This window comes from Colletotrichum aenigma (assembly GCF_013390185.1).
Source record: "Colletotrichum aenigma strain Cg56 chromosome Unknown KSG_Cg56_contig04, whole genome shotgun sequence".
NCBI classification, from domain to species: Eukaryota; Fungi; Ascomycota; class Sordariomycetes; order Glomerellales; family Glomerellaceae; genus Colletotrichum; species Colletotrichum aenigma.
In genome coordinates, this window is record NW_023500910.1 from 283,219 (window position 1) to 307,019 (window position 23,801).

Genomic DNA, 23,801 nt, shown 5'->3' on the forward strand with positions numbered 1-23,801 from the left:
ACCTTATCATCCCAGCGAAAGAACGGCAGCGTCGTACAAAACTATACCCGTCGACCACAGTTGACGCGCAGTTGACGCGGGAACATCATTACGGTTTTATCCGTCAAAACAAAAAGCAACTGGGCAGCAAAAAACATGAACCAGGCCAGCTGTGAGCTCACTGGAAGTTGGACCAAGTGGCGGCAATCTCTGGGCGGGGAGCGATTGCAGTGCGACAACTGCCAGAGGCCTCGCCTCCAGGCGCAAAGACGGGTAGGTCCAGGCTGAGGCTGTTGGGACATTATACCTAGAGTTGTTTAATTATAAATAGATATCCCAAAGAGCCTAGAAGCCCGAATCAATCCTGTTGGTCGAAGATTCAATGCCACCACATACATACCCTCCCTTCGTGGGCTTCGCAATGAATGCAAAGAACACTGGTGAAGCGACTGCTGTCGCGACACCAGAACGACAACCCGCCATTTCAGCAATCAACTACAGGCATATTATGCCAGCTGCATCTGTGACCAGATTGCCCGCGCCCCTGAGGCCTGAACGCGCCCTGAGACCAGCTAGGCAGCCCGTCCTTGCCGCTTGTCTTCAGTGTCGCAGGAGAAAAGTCAAGGTAGGCAACGAAGTCCTCATCCGTCAATGTGGCCAAAAGTCGAAAAAGATACTTCTTCTCCTTGTCTCTCCAATAAGAAGTAGCTTGCCACCGGATTCTGATCGAAGTGCGATCGCATTGGTTTTCGGCCTCGACTCCGAGGATGTGGGGCAAGGACGGTTAGGAAGATATCAAATGATACATACCTTACGGCACCGAACGTTCAGGCTCCCCTTCCCCGTCATCCCTACCTCACTCTCTCCCAGTCCTGTTGCCCCGTTCGAAAAATGGTCGTTTTTTCCGCTGACCACTTTTGTCTTCCAAAGTGTACTGGCACTCGTCCAACCTGCTTCCGATGCTCCGTTCACGAGAAAGGATGCTCATGGGATACCGAACCTGACACGACGCGTGTTGAATCGCTTCGAAGACGATACGAAAACCTCGAGAAGGAGAACGAAGACATGCGTCAACTTCTGAGATACTTGTGTGTACGACCCGAACCAGAAGCCCGGGAAATATTCAACCGTTTACGATCCACAGGTGACGCTCTTCGAGTTCTTGAACTCGTTCGGATGGGAGACATCCTTCTAGGCAAGCATGTCGAGAGATCTCATGATGATGCCGAACAAATCAAGACAGCGAATTGATCAAGTTTGGGCTGCTGGAGCAATTACTGCCTCGAAAATAACCAGATGGCACAGGCAGCCTTTATTACTCAACGGAAGCTACGCGAAACACCCTCCAAAACGATTTCCGGCAGCGACCCACGAGCTGAGACGACCAAACAACAAAGTCTCTATTATTCTGGACGCATGTCGGACTTTCGAGTAATTTTCAGCGTTTTGAAAGAGTCGGTTGACATTGCGCTAGGTAATGTAGTAGCTTGAGGCCAGCGGTTTCCAAGGTTGGGAAAACGCGCGGTCGCGCTACGAGACTGGCAACGGATTGGGACTGTTGTATACCGCAGTGGCCATCTGATCCCATCTACAATATCTGCCAATACTACACCGAGTACATACTGTGTGCCACTATACCTGACGAGGCTGTCGTTCCAGTTGAGAATTCTTGAAAGAACACGGCGAGTCCCAAGAACACGATCACATACCGCGAGACGACAGCGCGAGCAATAACAACGAGCTAAGTGGGGAAAAGACAACTGGTTCGCAATGCCTGTTTTTTGTGGGTTTTTTTAGTCGCAAACCTAGCCCCTCTTCCGTGTGTTGTGCTATTGACAAGCTATCTACCTGTCCAACTCCGTATCACAACTTGTTTGCCCGCCAGACCACTCTGCTTTTTGCCGGCTGACCAACCTTATGCTTTAGCCTGGACGAAGCCAAACTTTTTGGTCATAGTTTCAGTCCACCTTGGCCACCCACATGCTATCTCGCAGCCCGAACGACGCTACCGATCACGATCCGATTCTTTACATGTCTTGACAGCCTAGTACGAAGGCGAGACACCGATTCGAACGAACAAAAAGGCCCAACGAGATGAGACCACTTAATTCGGAATTTTGGACACGCGGAAGATCCAGTCACGTTGCCAGCGGTGCTCGGTAAGCAACGTGGGGCGTACTTTGTCGAGTTAAAGATTCGCCCTTGTGTTGTCAAGACCAAAGTTCCAATAAGCACCCGGCAACACAACTCTTCACAATGTTATCCTCGAGTGGGGAAGTGAAGGAGTATTCTACCATGTCGTTAATGAGATGCTGTTTTGGTTGTTGACGAACACAAGCTACCTGAAGTACACTTTCTGTGAATGGAACGGCGAAGACCTCAGCAACCCCCCTGCCCCCCCCAGAACTGGTTCCATTGCGGTCGGCATACCTCCCATGCCTGCAAATCGGGTTACGCTCAGGCTGAGGACGAGTGTACTTATGATCAGGGCCGTTGGCGTTTCAATATGTCTTGTATTATGTGTGTGCCACACGAACAGCGACCAACCAGTGGTTGACGTGCGTCGGACTCGATGCAATTTCCTTTCCTTTCAACGCCGTCGCGTGTCATCCTCTCTACAATATTTGATTTTAGAAAGGTGGCTCCTATAATTTCGGATAGGCTGCTGTTGTGGTTGATGGTGGCGGGTTTGGGAAGATTCCAGATGTGAGGGGGAATCAGGTACCGTCCTATTTCCGATTACGAACCTCTTTGCCAACCGTTACGTCGATTGGGATAGGCTAAGTTCTAAGTCTTTACGCAAAGACTTCAAGCCTGCGAAATAATCACCAACACCATTTGTTCTCCATCTATTTCATACATAAGTCCGTCTTCCTTGTCGCGAAAGAAGGAAAAATTGGCTGGGCTCTAGATCCTTGCAAGGGGAGTTGGTGAATGCGATTTTCGCCCCCCTCAACAGCTTGTCAGCGTGTCAAATGCGAATTATACAAGAGTCCCATCATGTTTGTCTTTGTTTTCCGTTGTAATTGTCGTATTTAGACGCTTTCGTTATGGCGTATAGACTTCTCTCCCACCTTGGGGAGTCGAGTACTTCTGCGGGATCTGTCTCTAGCATACTCCTGGCATGATTCCATTCTCCAAGTATCCTCGAGTAACTTCACGGAGAAGAACGGATTTTCGCGCTCTATGGTGGCGTTGTAAGAGCTGTGTAGTTCACGCGGGACAGTCGCGTAAAGTGTTTCTGGGTGTCGCTGGTTTCCTTGGTTTGAGCTCGAAAGCATTGACCGCGCGCTGCCGATCCCGAAACCATCCGTGTTCTGGGCTGTCGATGACAATCCTAAACTTCCGCTTCCTTGCTCCAATCTTTGCATCGGAGTTGAAATTCTGGTCGGCGAGACTTTTAATCAGAGTCTCTGCCATGGCAGTCACATCTTAGCCGCGAACCCCTGCGCGGGTGTTGTCGTGACCAGGGAGAGGATTGACCGAAAAGGATCGCCTAATTGTTAAGCCGCGGCAATCGCACTCCAATATGCGGCACCCGCCGTTCATCCGCACGAACTGATTATAAGATGTCAAATGCTGGTATATCTTTGCGGACTTCAATTTCCGTCATTAGCAGAATGAGAGCCTTAAGCAAGGCTTCACACCACACCGCAATCATGTCCCAAGCGAAACCCCGCATTCTTTTCTTCAACCCTGTTCGTCACGCCACCACTGAGTATGAAGCTCTCAAAACCGTCGCTGCTCCTGAAGTGGTCACGAGCGCATCACGAGCAGAATTCTTCAAGGACCTGAGAAGCAAGTACCATGATGTTCAGGCCATATGGAGGACATCTGCCAGTGGAGCCGCAAGACCCCCAAGTGATGCCTGGTAGTACCGCGAGCTGATTCTTGATAGGTTGCTGGAAAGTTCGACGAGGAATTCATTAGTCAACTACCGTCTTCCCTCAAGTACATATGCCACACAGGAGCTGGCTATGACCAGATCGACGTAGATGCCTGCAGCAAGCGAAACATTGCGGTCACCTATGCACCCGACCCGGTCACCAACGCTACTGCTGACCTGACGATCTTCCTTCTTCTCGGGGCCCTCCGCCAAGTGAATCCTGGCTTAAGCAACTTGCGAAGGGGAGACTTCAAGAAGGGTCTCGACTTTGGCCATGATCCCCAGGGCAAGACACTAGGCATCCTCGGAATGGGCCGCATTGGGCGTGCAGTCAAGCGTCGGGCGGAGCCGTTCGGCCTCCACGCCATCTACCATAACCGCAAGCCACTCTCAGACGAGCTCGCTGCAGGAACCCCTTACGTCTCATTCGATGAGCTTCTCCGCACGAGCGACATCATTTCTGTTCATGTTCCTCTCTCAGCGGCGACTACCCATCTGATTGGGCCGGAGGAGATAGCCAAGATGAAGCCCGGTGTAGTGATTATCAACACTGCTCGAGGTGCAGTCATTGACGAAGCTGCCATGGCTGCCGCGCTTGACAAGGGCCATGTTGCTGCTGTCGGACTGGATGTTTACGAGAAGGAGCCCATTGTTGATGAGCGATTGGTCAAGAACGAGCGCGCATTGCTCGTGCCTCACATGGGAACACACACTCACGAGACCCTGAAGCAGATGGAATTGCTGGGTATGGAGAACGCTAGGCGGGGTGTGTGTGGGGAAGAGCTGTTGACGATTGTCCCTGAGCAACTTGGCGCCTGAATGCATCAGACACGTCAACTCAATTGGACCAATTTCTCAAAATTAAGATGATATTTGGTCCCTGAAGTGACGTAGTTGTCCCAAGCTTCATTTTGGGTGCCGTCCGCGTCGTGTGTGGGCCTTGCACCAGAAGCCTGTGTGCGACTTGGCCGCGGGCTTGCCTTTGTCCGCGGGTGAAATATCCAGCGACCACAAACCTCCCATCTCCATGTTTATCCCGCGTATGCTCCCCAACCCCAAATCTCGGTCGTCTTACGCCAGATACGCCAATAACCCAATAACCGATCTCGGCTCGACAACTGCGATGCCGGACCCAAGACTCAAGAACAACCAAACGTCCAAGACGTCCCGAAGTAGTGGGGCATGTCTTGCTTGCAGGGCCAAGAAACATAAGGTACAGACTCAATTTCCTGTCATATGGCCGGGTGATGCTGACTATCTCTCCAAGTGCAGCGGGGAGAGGTTGGTGATATGGCTTTTCCTGCATCTTGAAAATTTCCCCACGGCTAAGCTTAACATCAACATCTAGACCAAGATGTGCACAATGTGGCATCAACAACCTTGTCTGCCAGTGGCCTGAACCGCGCAAACGGTAGGTTATCTCACACTTCCAAAGCCGAAATACTAACAGGACTTAAACTCAGGGGCCCCCCGAAACACTACATAAACACCATGGAGAAGCGATTGCTAGAGACAGAAAATGTTCTTTGTGCCTTACTGTCACAGTGCTCAGAGGCGCAGCTGAACTCTGCTTTATCTGAACTCCGCATGCCCAATTCGGGCAATGAAAAAGACACTCGCGCTGCTGAGGCAGCAAGACGAGAAAGATTCGGTCCTGTATATTGGGCAAAATTTCCTCTCAGCTCAGCAAAAGAAATTCAGCGCTGGGCCGAGGACAAGTCATCGACTTCTGTTGTATCGCCCCGGTCAGAGTCGATTCAAGTCGCTGCCAGTCACATCCAGGACCTCGACAGCGACGACGAATACCACGACGAAACCACGCAGGCGTTGGAATCTCCCCTCAGCCCATTTAACGTAACATCTGCTGCTGTTGAGTCTTCAAGTCCGACCTCAAACCTCTCTGCTACGACTCCAGATCGCGAGCGTGCGGGCTTTGAGGCCGTCGAGCCAATGGATGGAGTGGCGGGGGAACAGATTCAAGGCATAGGAGGAATGATGTTCGAGAATCACACGTTGGCAGAACCTCAAAGGGGTGCTCGAGAGTCCTCACAAACGCAACCTTCAGAAAGTTACGAAAGTGCCTTTCTTTGGTAGAAATAAACACCATGCTCAAGCTTGTGATCGCTGGCTCCCATGGAATATTGTGGATTGTATTAGTAAATAAGCTTTGCGAAATCGTGAACCACACAGTAGCTTTTCCTCAACCAAAATTGGGTTGTCTACGACTCCAATAGCCCAAGTTCCTCTGACATGAACTTTCCAGGTTGCAGGTGCATCTCATCCTCGGCTTAAATGTTACATGACTAGCTAATGTAGTCATTAACGCCGACATCATGGGGCACGGATGCCCAGGTTTAAGCGCGTCTGGCGTGCGGACAAATCTAACCCCGCAACAGCCCACCGACAACCGGCCAGGCTGTAAACCGGTCATTTTCGCATCTGCTCTCGCTGAATGAGCCACCTTCGGGAACATGATCGCCACAACGCCGAGCAGCCCAATGCAGAAGTCTTCGCCTCGAACATAACTCAAGATCATGCCGGAGATTGGGAGTCTCAGAGCACTTGCCAACGGCGAGAGCCAGTTCGTTGGCAGCTCCTCTGGTGTCTACTTTATCAACACCGTGAGACGAGCATTTTCCGCACAAACCAGCGCAACAGCAGACGCCAACCAGCGGACCAATGACGTGGGCGGAGAACTTCGCGATGATCCATCACCAGAAGATTGTATTGTCGGGGCCGAAGGAGATGATGAGACCGAGCCAGACGAGGATGCGGACAACGCGGGCCACCATGAATCTCACCCACAGTCGCACGATCACCTCTCCCCATTTTCTACCGGTTCCGACTTCATCAATGATATGAGCAAACTACCGGACTATTCAACCGCCAGGAAGCTCGTGATGACATACTTCAGAATTTGGCACCCCTTAGTTCCTTTCTTGCAAGGCCCCGAATGCCTCGCCGAGTTGGACGCTCTGTACGCCTCTATCGAGCATGACCGACGCAATGTTGCGTCTCTCAGCCGTCTAGTCATCTTCAGGTGCATCTTCAGCATTGCGAGACTCGATAGCGACGTCGCAGTGGACATAGGATCTGCAGGGATCCGATCAAGCTCCGATCTACTACCCACCTTGAGCCTCTTGGCTCTACGGAGCGATGCCTGTTCCATCCAGGCGCTTCTTAGCGCTCAAGTGTACTTCATATCGGTTATGTCTCTTCGACATGCGTCGTCCGTCGGTGGTCTTATTTCAAAGTCCATATTCCAGTCCGGCATGCATCGCTGCCCCGTTCGATATGGCCACCTATCCCCAGATGAACGATCCATGCGCAAGCGAATTTTCTGGAGCTTTTATGTTCTGGACCGGTTTGTGAGCCAGTCTCTAGGCCACCCTAGCGGAATTCAAGACTCAGATATCGATGTATGCCCTCCAGGGCATAGGGATCTTCACGAACCTGTAGCGCAATCCGCACTTTCTCCCGCAAGTGCTGCAGCAGACAACACGATACTACATCTTCCAGCCAATCACCCCGAAAGATGTGCGAAATCCCGAGACAAAGGAGAGTACGATTCAGATTCATCAACAGAAGTGGAAGAAGGGGACCAAAACGCAGCTGGAAATAGCGAAGCAAACGCCAGTTCAGCCAAAGCTGCCGCCATTCTTCGACACCGTCAAGAGACCCAGAACGTTCTTCAAAACCATGCAAGACATTCGCAGCTGGTTGGACGAGTCCTAGATGTATTTCATAGGTCCATACATGCTCGGGACATGAACAACCAGACGATCCTTTTCCTCAAGGCCGACGTTGCTGCCTGGGGCAACGACCTCACAGAACCACGACCCGGTCCAACCCTTATGAACATTCCAGAGCTCACTCCAGATCCAACCGTCTTTCCATACATCACCTATCATTACACTGTCCTTCTACTCAACAGACCGTCGCTGTCATTGGACTCAAGATGTGCCGAGTTTCGTGCGGCACTACAAACATGCATCAGTGCCGCTAAGGCTATTGTACCAACTGTCGAGCGGTATCACCAGACCGGAGGACCGTTGTTTTGGCCCGGCTACATGTCTGCCGTCTGGATGAGCGGTCTCGTGCTGGCGCTTGCAGCTCGTGTGAAGTCATACAGTCTTTCTAGAGCTCAGTCGTAAGTCCTGTCTCCTACCATTTGTCTTGATCAACTTAACTGAATATTTCTTAGCGATATTCGTACCGTTCTCAAGCTACTGACGGTCATGGAAAACCGATGGCGTATGGCTAAGGACTGCAAAGGAGTTTTATCTGTGCTGCTGGACAACATTGAGCACAGATCCAAGGGGCATAAGAGAACCCGCACCGAAGGGGATGAGACACCGAGCCCAATTCCGACTAATAGTGATGGAAGTCCACGGACAACAAAACGGCAAATGACACAAGCCCCATCTGCGGGACTTCGTGGACGTCTAGATCGGGCTCATGGGCGATCTTCTCGATCCTCACATGCGATGGCACAGAACAGATCAAGGACACCATTGCCCCATTCCGCCCAGCGAAGCGTCAGGTTTCACGACAATCGAAGCGACAACTTCTACTACAACATGGAAACCCCGCAACATATTACCAGCTCACACCAACAGATGACCACATTTTCACCAGGTTTCAGCACGGGAGAGGCGACCCTCTTTGGAACTTCCCAGGACATGAGCTTTCAGAACAACGCCTCTAACATGAACACATATTTCTCACAAATTCCCACGACATTTCCGGATCGACAGAGAACCGCTCAGGGACAAATGGATCAGTATGGTAACACTGATAACTTTTTCGACATGTTCGACGGAGCAACATGGGGATCTCTTATAGATATTGTAAATGATGCCGGGACTGGGATGTAAATTCAAGCTTCATGAGATCCATTGGAGATACCCGGAGTTAGAAGTTGACTTTAAAATGGATCTTTGCAGAAGAAAAGTCTTCATATCAAGCTATTTCCTTTCTTTAACACATTCTAAGCTCGCGCAAAGTCCTCTCCCTTCTTGACGTTGCCCTTCAGCTCGTCCACAGCAACCTTAAGAAGCTTCGTCTCGTAATCAGAGAGAGAGCCGATGGGATGAGCAGTCTCAGCACCATTGGCACCGAAGCTCACAGGAACGGCAAAGTATTCAACGCCGAGATCCTTGGATACGGCATCACCGCCCGGTACACCAGGCAGATACACATACGCGGGCTCTACGATGCCACTCTGACCTTGGGCTGCCTTGATAATTGCCTGGGCGAATCTACGTCCTGAGTCAGTCACATCCGTTTCCCAACATGATCCAGGAAGACACCTACCGGAATCCAGCGTAAGCCATGCATGTGGTTGCAGAGCCAGCACCGGCCTTCGCCTTGACGATTTCATCTCCGCCAAATTGCACCCCTTGGTAGGCATGTCAGATGAAGTCTTCTTTATAGGTGGCGATTCCCTTACTGTGGGTGATGGCTTCAATCTGCTCTTGGTTCAGCTGAACCTTGGGCTCAGACTGGCTGATTAATGGCAGAATCGTCGCGCCGGAGTGGCCACCGACAACCGCGACCTTGAGTTGCCGAGGGTCGTTTCCAAGGACGTCGGCCACAAACTTAGATCCTCGGACCACATCCAAAGTTGTCACACCAAACAAGCGTTGAGGGTTGAAAACGCCGTTCTTCTTGAGCACCTCAGCAGCAATGGGGACAGTGCTGTTGACAGGGTTGGTGATGATGCCGACAAAGGCTGTTGGGCAAAACTTTGCGACACCGGTAGCAAGGTCCGCAATGATGCTGGCATTGGTCTTGAAAAGGTCTTGAAAGTGTCAGGTAACTATCAGCACGTCTATTTGACAAGAAAGGCTTACCATCACGAGTCATTCCAGGCTTTCTAGCAATGCCTAACGCCCCCTGTCAGTGTCTTATAATTCCCAGTTCGCAGGAGTAGAGCTTACCGGCCGAGATCAGAACAACCTCTGCACCTGACAGAGCTTTTTGCAGGCCGTCATTTTCAGGCAGGTAGCCCTTGACTGGAGCGGGAGTATCAATGTGGTTAAGGTCGCTTGCCACGCCCACAGCGTGCACGACATCATAAAGCCTGAGGTCTGACACTAGAGGGCTCTTTAAGACCATGTCGTCAGTGTAAAGACACATAGAGTATAAATACGTCTTGACTTACCGACTTGAGCAAAAGACTCAATGGCTGGCCAATTTGCCCAGAGGCTCCGAGTACGGCAACTTTGACCATTTTGAATCGAGATTCAATGAAGTTTTGAAAGTGTTACAATGACAAATAGCGCGTAGATCACGAAGTTTGTGTGCGAGTTTCACGTACTTCTTGGGCATCAGTGCTGTGCTAGTTTGCCTACTTGTATAAGTAGCCGAAACATGCAATTCAGCTCGCACACAAAGCCGAAGTTACATTGCAAATTTACCAACAGGCCCTCGGCTTTTCGGACATGTCAGACGAGTGAGTCGTTGAGAGGTGCCGCCAGTGACGTCGCTGGCGCGGGACTAAGAAGCCGCGGCCAAATATTTAAGCGACCACATCCCCTCATCCCCGAAATGCAGCGGGCGTAACGCGGCGACGACATTTTCCACGGAAACGACATCCTCCGATATCGTCAAACGGATCCAATCGTCGTGGTAATTATAAACCGGCATACCGATTTCTTTACGAATAATCCAAAGTCAGATCTACCAGACCCCAGTCATTACCAGCACCAACCAACAACGATGGCCCCTCAAACGCTCAAAATCGCCGTTATTCCCGGAGATGGCATCGGCAAGGAAGTCATGCCATGGGGTGTCCGCGCTCTTGAAGCCGCCGCCAAAGTCTTTGGTCTCTCTCTGCAGTTCGAGACCTTCGAATTTGCGAGCTGCGATTATTACGAGAAGCATGGCGAGATGATGCCATCTGACTGGAAGGAAACCCTCCTCAAGTTTGACGCCATCTACTTCGGTGCCGTGGGCATGCCCAGCCAAGTCGCCGACGATGTCTCACTGTGGGGAAGCTTGCTCAAGTTCCGCCGCGAATTCGACCAGTACATCAACCTCCGCCCGTGCCGCTTGATGCCCGGCGTTAAGTCGCCCCTCGCCAACCGAAAGCCCGGCGATATCGACTTCTGGATCGTGCGTGAGAACACCGAGGGCGAGTACAGTAGCATTGGCGGCAAAATGTTTGAGGGAACCGACAGAGAGACTGTCATCCAGGAGACTGTCATGACCAGAGTGGGCGTCGACAGGGTTCTCCGCTATGCATTCGACCTTGCTCAGAGCAGACCCCGCAAGCGCCTTACCAGTGCTACAAAGAGCAACGGCATCAGCATCACCATGCCCTACTGGGACTCTCGTGTTGCGGAGATGTCCAAGAACTACCCCGATGTCAACCTCGACAAGTACCATATCGACATTTTGACCGCGCACTTTGTCCAACGCCCAAACATTTTCGACGTGGTGGTTGGCAGCAATCTCTTTGGAGATATTCTCTCTGATCTGGGCCCCGCCTGCACGGGTACTATCGGTATTGCTCCTTCAGCCAACATCAACCCCGATAGCAAGTTCCCCAGTCTTTTCGAGCCGGTGCACGGCAGTGCCCCGGATATCTATGGCAAGGGCATCGCCAACCCTGTCGGCATGGTGTGGGCTGGCCAAATGCTTCTTCAGCACTACGGATACACAGATGCTGCTTCTTTGGTGCTCAAGGCGATTGAAAATGTGTTGGCCCGGTCTGAGGCATCAATCATGACCCCCGACCTGGGAGGAAAGGGCACAACGGGTGGGTTTGGACAGGCCATCGAGGCGGAGATCATTGCTTTGGGTGAGAAGAGGTAGAAACTGGGGACCTAGACTAGCGTTGGTGCTGTTTAAGGATACGGATAGATAATGCGGACTTACACTATCTTCAATGATTCATGTTTCTTGTCTCATATATGATGCATCATTGGGACGTATACAACACGTCTGGGTCTTGAAGGTATGGTTAGCCGATTAGTTGTGGGTGTGGCAACCTGCAAGACGACAGGACGATATGGACCCGGACCGATCGAGAAGCGGAGAGCTTGCTTTCGCAGTATGGATAGTGAACAGAACCAAGGACCTTCATGGTTAGGCTCCTGTACCTTGTGGATGAAATTGCTTGCTTCTTTGGTAACTAAGGTCGATGGGCCATTTTCACTTTGCGAAATCTCTGGTAATCGCGGTTGGATCACTCCACGGAATCGTGACCGGTGAGGGGCACGCCCAACAAGTGCCAGGAGAAGCAAGGATCAGGGGAAATTAGCATGCACATTGCGTGGCTACAGGGGTCCGGCGGGTGCCACGCTAGATCCGGACGCATTCCCCGGAGCCCCTGTTTCCGCTCATCACAAGGGGCAAGGAGTTCATCCACAGAACATTGTCCCTTTGGTCTTGACAAAGATGGGAGAAGGCTTTTGACGGTAAAAAGAAGATAGCAACGTTGAGTAGACTGAAGCAAAACGTCGAGCCGGCTTGAGTTATCTCTCTAGGTAGTCGCCACTTCGACTGGACCTGGAAGGAGCACAGTCTTGGGGGCCACGAGGCCTGATGGAGAACGCGAAGAACGCGTCTGCCTCAAAAGAGACCGAAATCCAATCCCTGTTAGCCAAGAGCACGGCTTCCTGCGCTCAAGGAAACGCTGCCGTTTTTGCCATCGCATGCAGATTTGAGATCATACCACTGCAGCATAGTGTGGCTCGCTAATGTGCCCATCTGGCACAGCAAGCCATAATCTTTGGTGCAGAAGCGAAATCTTCTGGCGCAGACAGCCCGTTGCTTTTTTCTGTCAGAGTTTGTCTTGGTGTGACACTCACATTTGAATAAACTTGCTCAAAACCATAAGCCTGCCCATCGTGCGCGACTGAGATGACCTACCTACCGCATTCATTTCCACCGAATGGCACACGAACTCCTGGCCTGTGATGGCATCCACGGATGCATTCGAATCGATTCCAGACGATCCAGCCAGCCTCCCCGCCGCGGGGCTTTCGGCCTTCACGGGACAGCCGCCTGCGACACGGCACGACTACTACATCATCAAAGGCCTTTTCCGTATGGTTGGAATGAATGATGCCAACCCAATGAAGGGTTACTTTCTTGCAGCCACACCTCCGGCGGACTACACATACGAGACGAGGCTACCCAGCATCCTGGCGGGTCTCGTCTTTGTTATTCTGGCCATCGCGATTCCCACGGCCGGAAGGGTCGGACTAAGGTTGAAGAGAGGCTCGACGATGCAATTCGGATGGGATGACTGGACAATAATCATCGCAGCAGTAAGTGGAAAGCAATTCAAGATGACTGCTCGGCATTGCTAACATGAATTGTTATCCGCTGTAGCTAGTTGCACTCGTCTATCCGATAGCCCAGATCACGTCACTCGCAGCAGGCGCGGCCGCCATTCACACGTGGGAAGTCACGTACGAGCAGTACAACTTCGGCATCGTCGTTGCTATGACTAGTAGGACGACATTCTACGTAGCTGTGGGCATAATCAAGCTATCAATTGCCATCTTCATTCGTCGAATGGCAGATCACATCAACCGCTGGTGGCAGATTTCGTGGGACATTTTCATGGGCTCATTGGTTGCCTATGTGATGCTGGCAATTTTCTATAACGTGTTCGCCTGCAATCCGCCAGCGGTTCAATGGGACTTGGCCTTGCGTGGACGCCTCGAGCCTGTGCCCGTATGCATAGACTTGGGGGTACAGTCCAAGGTCCTAAGTGGCATCCATGTTGCTCAGGGACTCGCGCTGCTGTTCACACCAATCATCATCTTGTGGAAAGTCCGGATGTGCGGGGCGAAGAAAATTCGTCTTTTCGTTATCTGGGCAGTTGGCGGCGTGACAGTCCTCGGCGGCCTTCTACGGCAGATCCGACCTACGATGACGAACGACTTTACTTGGGATTATGTTGAGGTCTTGGTGTGGACATGCCTAGATCTATCGCTCGGAATGTTGACTGCTTCGCTGCCAGTTTTGGACGGTCTGTTTGAAAAATACTGGCATAAGGCCCAGGCCAGCGTTGTTAACGCATGCGGAAGAAGTCAATCTGATGGCAGGACGGACGATGGAACATGGCATTACAGCAAGACCTCCGACACCGACGGGACACAACGGAGCAAAAAGCATACCGCGAAGTCGTCTATAACCATTGTCGCGGAAATGAGAGATCGCTCAGAGTCAAGCGAGAGCATCGTGAAGAAGGATCAGTTGCGAGAGAACCGTGGTACGGTGATGGAGATGAATATACTGCGGACTCAGGAGGTCGAGGTTCACGTAACGCATGCTGATGAACACCCGGAGTACATACCCCATGATCCACGAGCCCCTTCGCCTCAATGGCACAACAGGCCAGAGTGGCACAAGGAGCCTCAGGGATTGAAGCAGAAATAAGAAGAAAACGGATCTTTCTCTTAAAGATGCTGTGTGCAAATTAATAATTGGCATTCATCTATGTGTGAGTGTACGTTGAGCGTTTAGGAAAACTTGATATCGATATGAACATCTTGATCAGATCAAATCCTCTTTATCCCCGATCCAATCCAGCACCAGCTTGGCGATTTCACCGTTATTCTTCTCGATATGCATGAAGTGCCCGTTTCCAAGGATATCTCTCTCCGCAAGTTTGATCCATTCAGGTTTCGCACCGATCTGCCTCATGTATTCCACAATGCAATGATCATAAGTGACGTGAACGCTTGCCTCAGCCGTGATCATGAGGTATGGAACACTTGCGATGTTGGGTAATTTGCGTGCCGGCTCGACTTGACGAAAGCAGCTGCGCTTGGCCGTGGTAGAGTTTCCAACTTCAACCCTTTTGAGCTCAGAAGGATCGGAAATAGGCGGAGTGTAGTTGAGAGGGGTATTGGCCAGACCCCAGGCATTGTTGAAGAATCCGGCAGTTCCGTATGTGTACCAGAAGAATGGAATAGTTGACGATTCGAGATTGATGTTGGCAGCCACGAGTCCCGGACAATCGTTGGAGAGCAGAATACCTACAGAACCACCAGCGGAGTGGCCAATTACGTACGACTTGCCGATAAGGTTGAGAAGTTTGCATCCGCTAGATCGCATGGCGTTCTCGAAGGTGATGTTATTAGTAGTGTATGGAACCATGGAGTTCTTGAAGTTTTCGAAAGTTGGATCGCCGGCTCTTCCGGTGCCGGGAAATTGTGTATGCAGTTGAGACTGGGGATAGCCGTTGTAGAACTCAGGAGCGGAGAATCCCATTTCGACCAAAATCGAAGATGATCCCGCCGTCAATGGGAATCTCTCCAAGTCCATGTTGGTGCTCCGGCCATTGCCAACAGCATCCACGATGTACACAACGTAGCCCTCCTCAATGAAATAGCTAGCAAATCCTTTGCGGTTGTCAGGCGTATTGAGCCAAGACGTACCACTGCATCCTCCCCCGTGGAACAAAATGATGGGCTTTTCTCGTAGGGGCAGGACTGGGCTTAGCTTTTCGACATAGAGTTTGTCAGCGGTGAGTTCGCCGGAGGGAGTGTCCAGAGCGCGACCGCCAACGTAGAAAAAGTCCCTGAGGTACGGAACGGCATCGGCATTCCGGCATTGAGGATGAATGGCGTTGATGCCGGTACAGTCGCGGTCTTCAAATCCGGAAGTCAAAGAAGCCACAGCTAGCAAGCTGGCGTAAATAAATTTGAAAATCGTCATTGACAAAGAACACGATATGGGGCGGAGTGTTGATCATGTGGAGGACTGGGTCGAAATCTCTTCCTTCGATTAAGCACCAACGGGCCACCAAAGTCATATATATACAACGGTTCCAACAAAACAGAATGAATCTGCGAAAGGACGCGAGGAAGTGGATACTATGAATATTGCTGCATTGCTAGCCAGGGGCTCATGGTCTACTACCACCTTGGCGAAGTGGCACAGCAGAAGCGGGATCAACTGGAGTAAGTTTTCGGTAATAAGTCCGATGCTCTATGCATATTGCCCCGCGTGAACACATTTTTCCGCATGTCGCGCTGAAAGAGAACGAGGAAACCTAACTTTATGTTGTGCGTAAGCCGTCAGTAACGCTTGTCGCAACATTTGCCGTCCTTCGAGCGTCCAGGCCAATTCGTAAAACATGAGACTGTGCAATTTTCTATGTAGACATACATTTCTGAACCACTTATGACGAGGAAATAAATAGCAAAAGTATTGCGATAAGTAGATGTAGAAGTGCCGAATAGCGCTTTGAGAGTTCAAAGTCAACGTGTGTGATTCAGTTCAAATATCCTATTCAACCTCAAAAAGGTCCCCGGTTTGAAATGATTGAGTCGTGAACTATGGATACAACAGTTCTATTGATTCAGTTGACATGATAGAAAACTTCTTAAAGTAGCGGACATGGACGTACGCGTCGCATAACCTGATGGTTTTCGCATACATCTCATAGTTACCTCCAGGTTAGTTCCGCAGAAGAACTACACAACAGCCAGCATTCCGTAACTATTGATACAATGCCAGCTTCTTCAGACTCTCTCAAAACTCAGATACACCGATGTGATTGTCTGACGTGCGATTGCATCATGCCAGTCGACGCACCACGAGATACTTGTGACTGGTGCAGAGTCATGGAACACACCCCTCTTATTATGTGGACTATTATTCGACTCAGAAGTTCCAGAATCACAGATTGATGCCTTAAAAGGGAGCAGAAGCTCGGGTTCAGGGGGGGGGGGGGATCGTGCGCCGAGCAATCACAATGTCAAGTCAGTAACTGGAGCCTGAGGGTACGGACGGGGTAAAATGTTTACCAGACAGGGTCACATTGTTCGAAAGACGAATCTAAACATAAAAAAGAAGCGCACTTTCGTTAGAAGCTCCAGTTCAAACATGAAGCCCTGCACTATGGCTTTTGTTTGGAAATGAATTGCAGTATGAATGACTTGCCCCTGCATGGCATCACGTTGTAGTGCGACGGTCAACATTCAAAAATCACTGGGTAATGCGTTAGCCTCATCTTTCACGAATGGAGATGAGGTGGGCGTAATAATAAGGCACACTGTAGCAGTTTTGATGCATAATACAACTTGGGATATGATTCAATATGTGCCCAGGTTGTCATAAGCTACTTACAACTGGTCATCCGCGTCAAAACACCACCGCCCGCCGTGTTACCACCTGCCTGTTTTTGAACACCACAACACCGCCGGAGTACATCATACATCATGTCGTTAAAAGCCACCGTTGGGGTGGATGAGAACCTTGGTGTACCCGTCGATTCTCTTATCGAACTTCTCATAGGCAGTCTCCGCATCGTCAATGTTAATCTCATGCGAGACGACGAAGCTGGGCTTGGCCTTGCCTGCAATGATCAAGTCACGCAGATATCTGTTGTAAGCCTTGACGTTGCATTGACCAGTGCCGAGAGAAAGTCCCTAGGATTATTTAGTAAAGCACCAATTAGCTGAAGTTTTGGGGTGCCCATACCTTCTCGAATAGCTTGCCAAAGCTAAGGCTGATCATGCCCTTTGCCGAAGCATCATCCGACGCACCCGGGTCACTAGATGACGAGTTAGCTTGTTCTCATGCATCAAAGTTGTCAGAGTTCTCACCTCGGAACGTAAAGTCCTGGAATGCCAAGGCCACCGCAAGCTCGGGTAACCTTGATCATGTTCTCCAGAACAATGTTGGGCTGTTCCGTGTTGCCGCCTGCACTGACGGCCTGGTATCCGACGGCATCAACGGATCGGTCAACCTCGCTACCATTCGACTTTTTGATTTGCTCCACAGCATCGCCCTTTGTGAAATCGATGGGTGTGCATCCGATCTTCTCTGCGGATTGAAGACGTTCAGGAACACGGTCTACGACAAAGACTCTCGATGCTCCACGGAGCACAGCAGAGTACGCTGCCATAAGGCCAACGGGACCTGCACCAAAAACAGCAACACTCTCACCCGGCTTGAAGCCAGAAAGCTCAACACCGTGCCAACCTGCAAACACCGAGTAAGTCTTTGCACCAAGTCGACAGTCAAGGATCATTCTCACCGGTTGGGAAGATGTCTGCCAGAAGGATAAAGTCGGCTTCGAACTCTTTCCCAGGAGGCAGCTTCAAGGCATTGAAGTCGGCGTATGGTACTCTCAGGTATTGAGCCTGTCCACCAGGGTAAGGTCCCATGGCGACATATCCTGGGAAGCTGTGTTAGTCTACACCCTTGAGGTAATAATTAAAATTAGGGCACCAACCGTAAGCACCGCCAGCAAAGCCAGGGTTGACACCGGTACAGAATGCCGTGCGTCCTTCTTCGCAATTTTGGCAACGCCCATCTGCGACATTGAAGGGCATGACTACGCGGTCTCCCTTCTTGAGAAGAGTGACGCCGGCACCGAGCTCTTCGACAATTCCCATGTTCTCATGGCCTGTAATCCTCGTCAATACTTGGCATATGGGGCCTTGAAGTCTGTTGTAGAATAACTCACCGAATGTGATGCCAGCCTCCGCTGCAGTTCGTCCCTCATACATGCTACGAGATGCTTAGCTACTTTATTATCACATTCAAATCATCAGGCGTGGCATACTGCAAGTCTGATCCGCAGATGGCAGCCTGTATCGACAATCAGCTTGGCGACCCTCTTCGAGGAAGAACAGATGAAAGTGGGGTTCATCTTACCGTTGTGACTTTGACGATGACATCGTCGGGGTGTAGGATCTTTGGCAGGGACACCTCCGAAACCTTGACCTTGTAAGGTCCCTGATAGTTCACTGCTTTCATAGTAGAGGCCATGGTGATATGGGTTGGTAATTTTCAGATGACGAGCAATGGGTTATCGAGAAAGCACGAGGAGGAGCACAGCAGCACCCATCCTTATTTATCCCATTCACGAACCCCTCACGAAGGAGCCATCCTCTCCCAAGAAATCACCAAGAATAGGTGCCATTGTATGACATCGACCCCGGGTGACCGGCTGCCACACGAGGCAGCTGCTCTCCCGCGGAATATCTTGCTAAACTGAGATGGGGGCTGCGCCGCTGCGGGGTAGCGGGCGGGAAACTTTTGCCAAGACGCGGGGATGCCGCCGCGGGTCAGTTTGTGTCCGGCAGGTTCGAGTGTGACGGGAGGATGGCCGGAGTGGGGGATGAGAAGAAGTCCGAGTGGGAGGGGGATCAATCCCGAACCCCCGAGCCTGAGCTGTGGCCCGAATCGGCGAATCATTACCATTCCTAGATGGCGCGGGGAAGAAGAAGTAGGCAGTTCTAGCTCATCCGAGACCCTCCCCCACTCTTAGCAGACGATGAGACGACTGTTCTTTAGACACATCGAATCATTCCTCTTACCCCAAGTTTGCTCCTGCATGACGTATTTGGAGAAGTGGAGGGCGACACTTTTTGGAGACACGGACGATGGGTCTCAATCAATAGAACAAGCCGCTGCTAGAATCCTGGACGTTGCAACAGTTCTCCGCAAGTGTCGCCGAACATTGCTCGTCTTGGTTCATTCTACCATTTCTGCAAGAAAGGACATGCTGCATGTTTCAGAGAAGCCGAGGCACAATGCGCTCCCAACTGTTCAAGATGCGTCTATAACCGCACTTTGAGTGCCTGGACCAGGAAGAGTTAAAGCCTCACAGCTCCCAGGTTCTTCGGGAGTATGTGGGAGTGTCTTTGATCTTGGCTGCATTCATGCTAAACGACGGCGGTAGCTGTGTTAGGCAAGTGAAGATGTAAGAAACTCAAGGTACGTTATCAGTCCCAACAGAACCTAGCTTCATTCGATTCACTGATAATCCATTAAGCTGCAACGACCCCATTATGTGCCAGCAAGTTGACACTCCCCTCTCGCGCATCACCGACAACTCCCTTGAGCCCGAGCTCAGTCAACTTTTCCCGTACGGTAGCTGCATCGGGCAGTTCGTATACGCTCCGCAAATATGCGACGAGGCCAGCAACATGAGGCGAGGCCATCGATGTACCAGAAATCGTTGCCGTGGATCCCGATGTCTTCCACAAAGACAAGATGTCGAGACCAGGTGCGAATATGTCAACATCAGGGCCGAAATTGCTCCAGTCAGTACGTGTCCAATTCCATGCGACTGCACCGACGGTAATCGCCTTCGCAGCTGAGGCCGGTGACTTAGCTCCGGCATCTTTCCCGTCGTTCGCGGCAGCCACGATGGTAGTAACCCCGAGATCGAACGCAGCATCAACTGCGGCGTTGATGGCTTCGTTCTTGGGGACAGCTGATACAATACTCAGCTCAGTAGGACTAAGTCACTGGAAGCCACATACCTATACTGATGTTGATCACCGCCTTTGCAATGCGTCCTGGCGTGTTTATGATGTTGTTCACGGCCCAGCTGTAGCCATCTAGCATATGAGCAGTGGTAGTATAGCCCTGCGCGCCACCTTTGTCAGTCACTCGCCGACTATCTTCTGAGAGTACTCACAATTCCTCTAGCAACCTTGACGTCGAAGATGGTTGATTTCTTGGCTACGCCGAAGGTTGCAGAGCCAATTGTACCTGCTACGTGAGAACCATGGCCAAACTCATCGTCAAAGGTTTCGCCAGTAGCAGCCCAGGCGTTATAACCCTTGAAAGCTCGACCCTCGAACTCGGGGTGTGCCACAGTAACACCGGTGTCCATCACATATGCAAAGCTCCCTTCTCCAGCTGCACTATCAAAATGGTACGGATGCCCGGCGTTATTGCCGTCGACCAGTGGTGCAGGGGACGATAAAGTTGCAAGACCCCATGGCGCGTCAACCTGGGTCGTCACAGCCGTGACTTCAGCTACGCGGTCTTCTTCAACCGTAACAACCTGTAACATCCATGGATCGATATCTCTGTCAGTCCAACAGGCTCTATTTCGTTGCCTGATACCGCAAAACTTACGTTCTTGTCCTGCTTGATCTGCCTAAGCGTTTCATGGTCGAACTCCCCAGCGTATGCGCGAAAGCCTCCAATTTCAAATGTCTTCTCCACACCAGCTGTGTTGCGTCGCATCAAGCTGCGCGCATGCTCTGCTCCGACCCACTGCAAATGATGTTCGAAATCGGCGTCGACCGTGTTTGGTGCGATACGTACGATATACTTGTCTGGGACGATGTCGTTTGCCGACGCGTCACTGGCAAGTGGGATCGACAATGCAGGCAAACTTAGCCCTAGAAGCAGAGCTATTTGCTTGATATGTGCCATGGTGACGGAGACTTACATGAGAAGAACAGAAAGCTGGCTACCAACGCATGCATCATGCAAGCCTTTATCTGCGAGATGGAAAGCTGCTCAAACCAATTAGAATGCTCTCTACTCGTATCTAATATTGCTAGTCACTGTGGTAATGCAGCTTGGTGCTAATCTCCTGCATGGCCTTTAGAATCTCTCTACTGAGCTGTAGGAGCTTTTGAATTATTGTGGTGTACCTAGTAGCCAAGACGGAAGAGTTCTCTACAGGGAAGGTGGGCAAGCTGAATCCTTGCTAATCGGCCTGGGAGCGGATTCAATGCAACTCCTCCAAGATGGCTGTACCCGCTATCAGGGCTCTTGGCGTCCAGATATGTCTCAACAACCGCCAAAGATCACCACCGCCTTGAATGGCGTGCTGAACGGTCAGATATCAGATAGCGGTTCAGTGCTACTAAGATTGTAATTTTCCAGGAATGCATGCGAAACCCTCCGAGGCTACTCTACTTCTAGACAGGATTCAAAGAAGTGAACAATGGCTTCTCAATCTCCTCTGGGTTCAAATACCAGGACACGTCTTTGTTGTCGACCTCAATGTCAGTAAACCCGTTACCCATGAATGCAAATCGGTTTCGACTTCGATATTTGATGTTGTAGTCCTCCCATCTGGGCTGGTTCGTCATCAAGCGCCAATGAACCAGGGAGCCAGGATAGTGGGCGATAACCTTCCCGTCTGGCTTCCCTTGGTTGTACCAAGAGCGACAGCCACCAGCCCAAACACTGCAGATAATTGCTTTGTCAGTGATCTTTGATTAAATGCGTTGCGTGGACATTGCCATGGATCACCAAGCTTACCTTCTCTTCAGCCATTCGTGTACGTGCTCATTATATTCTTCCAGAACCTCAACCTTGACGTCGATCGATCGGATATTTTCGACTTGGATCTTCCGAATCACCCTACAGACATAGGTGAGAGCTGCCTCGAGAACATGTGTCAGAGCTCCATGGGCTAATGGGGCGTTCGGACCGAGTGATCCAACTTTTTGATCAATGTATCAGCCACGCACGAACGGCGTCTCTCTGTTTTCGCAGGGGTGGAACGTACGCATGAAATTTGGAAACCCGTTTACTGCAAGTGCAAGATAAGCCGCTGGGTCATCTTCCCAGACGTCAGCGAGATTTCGGCCTTGGCGCCCGACAATTGGGAAGAAAGGGCGGTAGCTTGTGTTGAAGCCGGTAGCGCAGATGACGACATCCGCCTCGTATTCCTTGCCATCAACAGTTCTAACGCCTTTCTCTGTGAAGGCTGCGATGTCTCCGTCACCTAAATCCACATTGTCCTCATGAAACGATTCCAGAAATCCTTCCGCCGGACCAATTCGTCTGCACCCCGCAGGGAATGACGGAATGAGACACTTAATTAGCCGCTGATCACCTTTCAGAGCAGCGGTCATGCTTTTTTCAAGTAGCTATACAAACCTTGTTAGCTGGAAATCTGAACCAAAGCATGAACTAAGTTGTACCTCGCGGCCAAAAGTCTGGATGGGGTGGTTAAGAATGTTAAAGGGGAACCCTTTGATGATGCTGTCTTCCATCTTCTTGCGATGTTCCAGATGAAGCTCTGGGTCGTTTTGAAATGCTTCAATCTGTTCTTTCGTATCTATCGAGAGTTAGATTTGACTTCAGTCGTGTTGAATGTGTGTGTGTATCCATACACGAGAAGTTCTGGCCGCTTTCTGTGTAGCCCTCGAGAGGTACACCGCCACTGACCCATTGCGGCGTGCGATAGAAAGATGTCACTTTCTTCGCATCTGGTTGAATTGCAGGAACAATTTGTACGGCAGAAGCTCCGGATCCAATTACTATGACCGACTTGTCCTTCAGGTTCACAGATGTATCGTACGCTGCTGAATGCATCATCTTGCCTCTGAAGGCTTCCCGGTTAGGAATGTCTGGCCATTTCCAGGTGTTCATGATGCCGATACTAGCGACTAGAAAGTCAACTTTGTCTTGGAAACGTCGTTTTTCGCCATTGTCAAGCAGCTCATCAATGTCCAGGATCCACTGGCTGGCCTCTTCGTTCCAGGTCGTCTGCACGACCTCATGACGTAGTTTGATGTACTTTTCAACGAAGCCGCGCTCTTCGGCAAAGGATTGATAGTACTGCTGAATCTCCTCTGCAGGAGCGCAGTACTGGGACCAGTCCGGTTTGGGATAGAACGAGAGCTGATAAGATGGCGACGGAATATCACATCGACAGCCCGGGTACTTATTCACGTACCACACACCTCCACAGGCTGGGTGTCCTGAAAAGAAAGGAAATCAGTAATTCCCCTGGAGAACGAACGATATTCGAATTGGCTCACGGTCGTATACGACGAGATCAATGCCCTCGCCAAACTCTTTTTCTTTCTTGTAACACAGGGTCAGCCCAGAAGCTCCGGCACCGATGCAAGCAACTCTGAGCTTCCGTGGTGCCCAAAGAATGTGCTCTGAAACCTTGTAGGGCCCATCATATTGGTGATTCAAAGGAGTTCCGCCGACTTTGTTATCGAATGTTAATGGTACGGTGTCCGGATCAGGCTGCGCCTGCTCCACGTCCGAGTGAGGTGCCATCCTTACTATCTGGCCAGGATGATCCGGGCCGTAGTTCCAAAGCGACTGCAATCTGACAGAAAGTTTCAGATAGAAAACTTGAAATGACAAAATCAAAGCTCAGTCAAAGGAATACCTGTGGGTGACGATCAGGGCTGCTATGCATGTGTTCGCGTTTTCCTTCGGGCGAGCAAGG

General features: G+C 50.9%; 10 protein-coding genes across 10 annotated transcripts; 5 read left to right on the forward strand and 5 right to left on the reverse strand.

The window, feature by feature from the left end:
- Nucleotides 1-3,638: 3,638 nt before the first annotated feature.
- Nucleotides 3,639-4,684, forward strand: CGCA056_v005924 (putative 2-hydroxyacid dehydrogenase; the record flags this gene model as incomplete). The annotated part of the gene is made up of 2 exons (XM_037321175.1): nucleotides 3,639-3,791; nucleotides 3,878-4,684. The coding sequence occupies 2 exons, from the start codon at nucleotides 3,639-3,641 to the stop codon at nucleotides 4,682-4,684; spliced, it is 960 nt and encodes a 319-aa protein (XP_037179744.1).
- Nucleotides 4,685-6,399: 1,715 nt separating this feature from the next.
- Nucleotides 6,400-7,600, forward strand: CGCA056_v005925 (putative transcriptional regulatory protein; the record flags this gene model as incomplete). Its single annotated transcript, XM_037321176.1, has 2 exons — nucleotides 6,400-7,284; nucleotides 7,325-7,600. 2 exons carry the CDS (start codon nucleotides 6,400-6,402, stop codon nucleotides 7,598-7,600), a joined length of 1,161 nt encoding a protein of 386 aa, XP_037179738.1.
- Nucleotides 7,601-7,632: 32 nt separating this feature from the next.
- Nucleotides 7,633-8,742, forward strand: CGCA056_v005926 (uncharacterized protein; the record flags this gene model as incomplete). Its single annotated transcript, XM_037321177.1, has 2 exons — nucleotides 7,633-8,015; nucleotides 8,070-8,742. The coding sequence occupies 2 exons, from the start codon at nucleotides 7,633-7,635 to the stop codon at nucleotides 8,740-8,742; spliced, it is 1,056 nt and encodes a 351-aa protein (XP_037179737.1).
- A 113-nt stretch (nucleotides 8,743-8,855) lies between these two features.
- CGCA056_v005927 (malate dehydrogenase) lies at nucleotides 8,856-10,100 on the reverse strand (the record flags this gene model as incomplete). The annotated part of the gene is made up of 6 exons (XM_037321178.1): nucleotides 8,856-9,126; nucleotides 9,182-9,266; nucleotides 9,318-9,668; nucleotides 9,721-9,753; nucleotides 9,808-9,973; nucleotides 10,032-10,100. 6 exons carry the CDS (start codon nucleotides 10,098-10,100, stop codon nucleotides 8,856-8,858), a joined length of 975 nt encoding a protein of 324 aa, XP_037179736.1.
- Nucleotides 10,101-10,588: 488 nt separating this feature from the next.
- CGCA056_v005928 (D-malate dehydrogenase) lies at nucleotides 10,589-11,686 on the forward strand (the record flags this gene model as incomplete). The annotated part of the gene is made up of 1 exon (XM_037321179.1): nucleotides 10,589-11,686. The coding sequence occupies one exon, from the start codon at nucleotides 10,589-10,591 to the stop codon at nucleotides 11,684-11,686; it is 1,098 nt and encodes a 365-aa protein (XP_037179735.1).
- A 1,106-nt stretch (nucleotides 11,687-12,792) lies between these two features.
- On the forward strand, nucleotides 12,793-14,266 carry CGCA056_v005929 (uncharacterized protein; the record flags this gene model as incomplete). Its single annotated transcript, XM_037321180.1, has 2 exons — nucleotides 12,793-13,146; nucleotides 13,211-14,266. The coding sequence occupies 2 exons, from the start codon at nucleotides 12,793-12,795 to the stop codon at nucleotides 14,264-14,266; spliced, it is 1,410 nt and encodes a 469-aa protein (XP_037179734.1).
- Nucleotides 14,267-14,383: 117 nt separating this feature from the next.
- Nucleotides 14,384-15,550, reverse strand: CGCA056_v005930 (putative secreted lipase; the record flags this gene model as incomplete). The annotated part of the gene is made up of 1 exon (XM_037321181.1): nucleotides 14,384-15,550. The coding sequence occupies one exon, from the start codon at nucleotides 15,548-15,550 to the stop codon at nucleotides 14,384-14,386; it is 1,167 nt and encodes a 388-aa protein (XP_037179924.1).
- Nucleotides 15,551-17,064: 1,514 nt separating this feature from the next.
- yycR-0 (putative zinc-type alcohol dehydrogenase-like protein YycR) lies at nucleotides 17,065-18,616 on the reverse strand (the record flags this gene model as incomplete). Its single annotated transcript, XM_037321182.1, has 8 exons — nucleotides 17,065-17,268; nucleotides 17,321-17,393; nucleotides 17,446-17,824; nucleotides 17,880-18,020; nucleotides 18,078-18,251; nucleotides 18,312-18,355; nucleotides 18,411-18,436; nucleotides 18,503-18,616. The coding sequence occupies 8 exons, from the start codon at nucleotides 18,614-18,616 to the stop codon at nucleotides 17,065-17,067; spliced, it is 1,155 nt and encodes a 384-aa protein (XP_037179925.1).
- Nucleotides 18,617-19,620: 1,004 nt separating this feature from the next.
- alp1-3 (Alkaline protease 1) lies at nucleotides 19,621-21,025 on the reverse strand (the record flags this gene model as incomplete). Its single annotated transcript, XM_037321183.1, has 4 exons — nucleotides 19,621-20,069; nucleotides 20,119-20,224; nucleotides 20,277-20,648; nucleotides 20,723-21,025. 4 exons carry the CDS (start codon nucleotides 21,023-21,025, stop codon nucleotides 19,621-19,623), a joined length of 1,230 nt encoding a protein of 409 aa, XP_037179926.1.
- A 494-nt stretch (nucleotides 21,026-21,519) lies between these two features.
- On the reverse strand, nucleotides 21,520-23,626 carry moxY-9 (FAD-binding monooxygenase moxY; the record flags this gene model as incomplete). Its single annotated transcript, XM_037321184.1, has 6 exons — nucleotides 21,520-21,790; nucleotides 21,866-22,049; nucleotides 22,116-22,479; nucleotides 22,534-22,670; nucleotides 22,726-23,316; nucleotides 23,377-23,626. The coding sequence occupies 6 exons, from the start codon at nucleotides 23,624-23,626 to the stop codon at nucleotides 21,520-21,522; spliced, it is 1,797 nt and encodes a 598-aa protein (XP_037179927.1).
- Nucleotides 23,627-23,801: the final 175 nt, after the last annotated feature.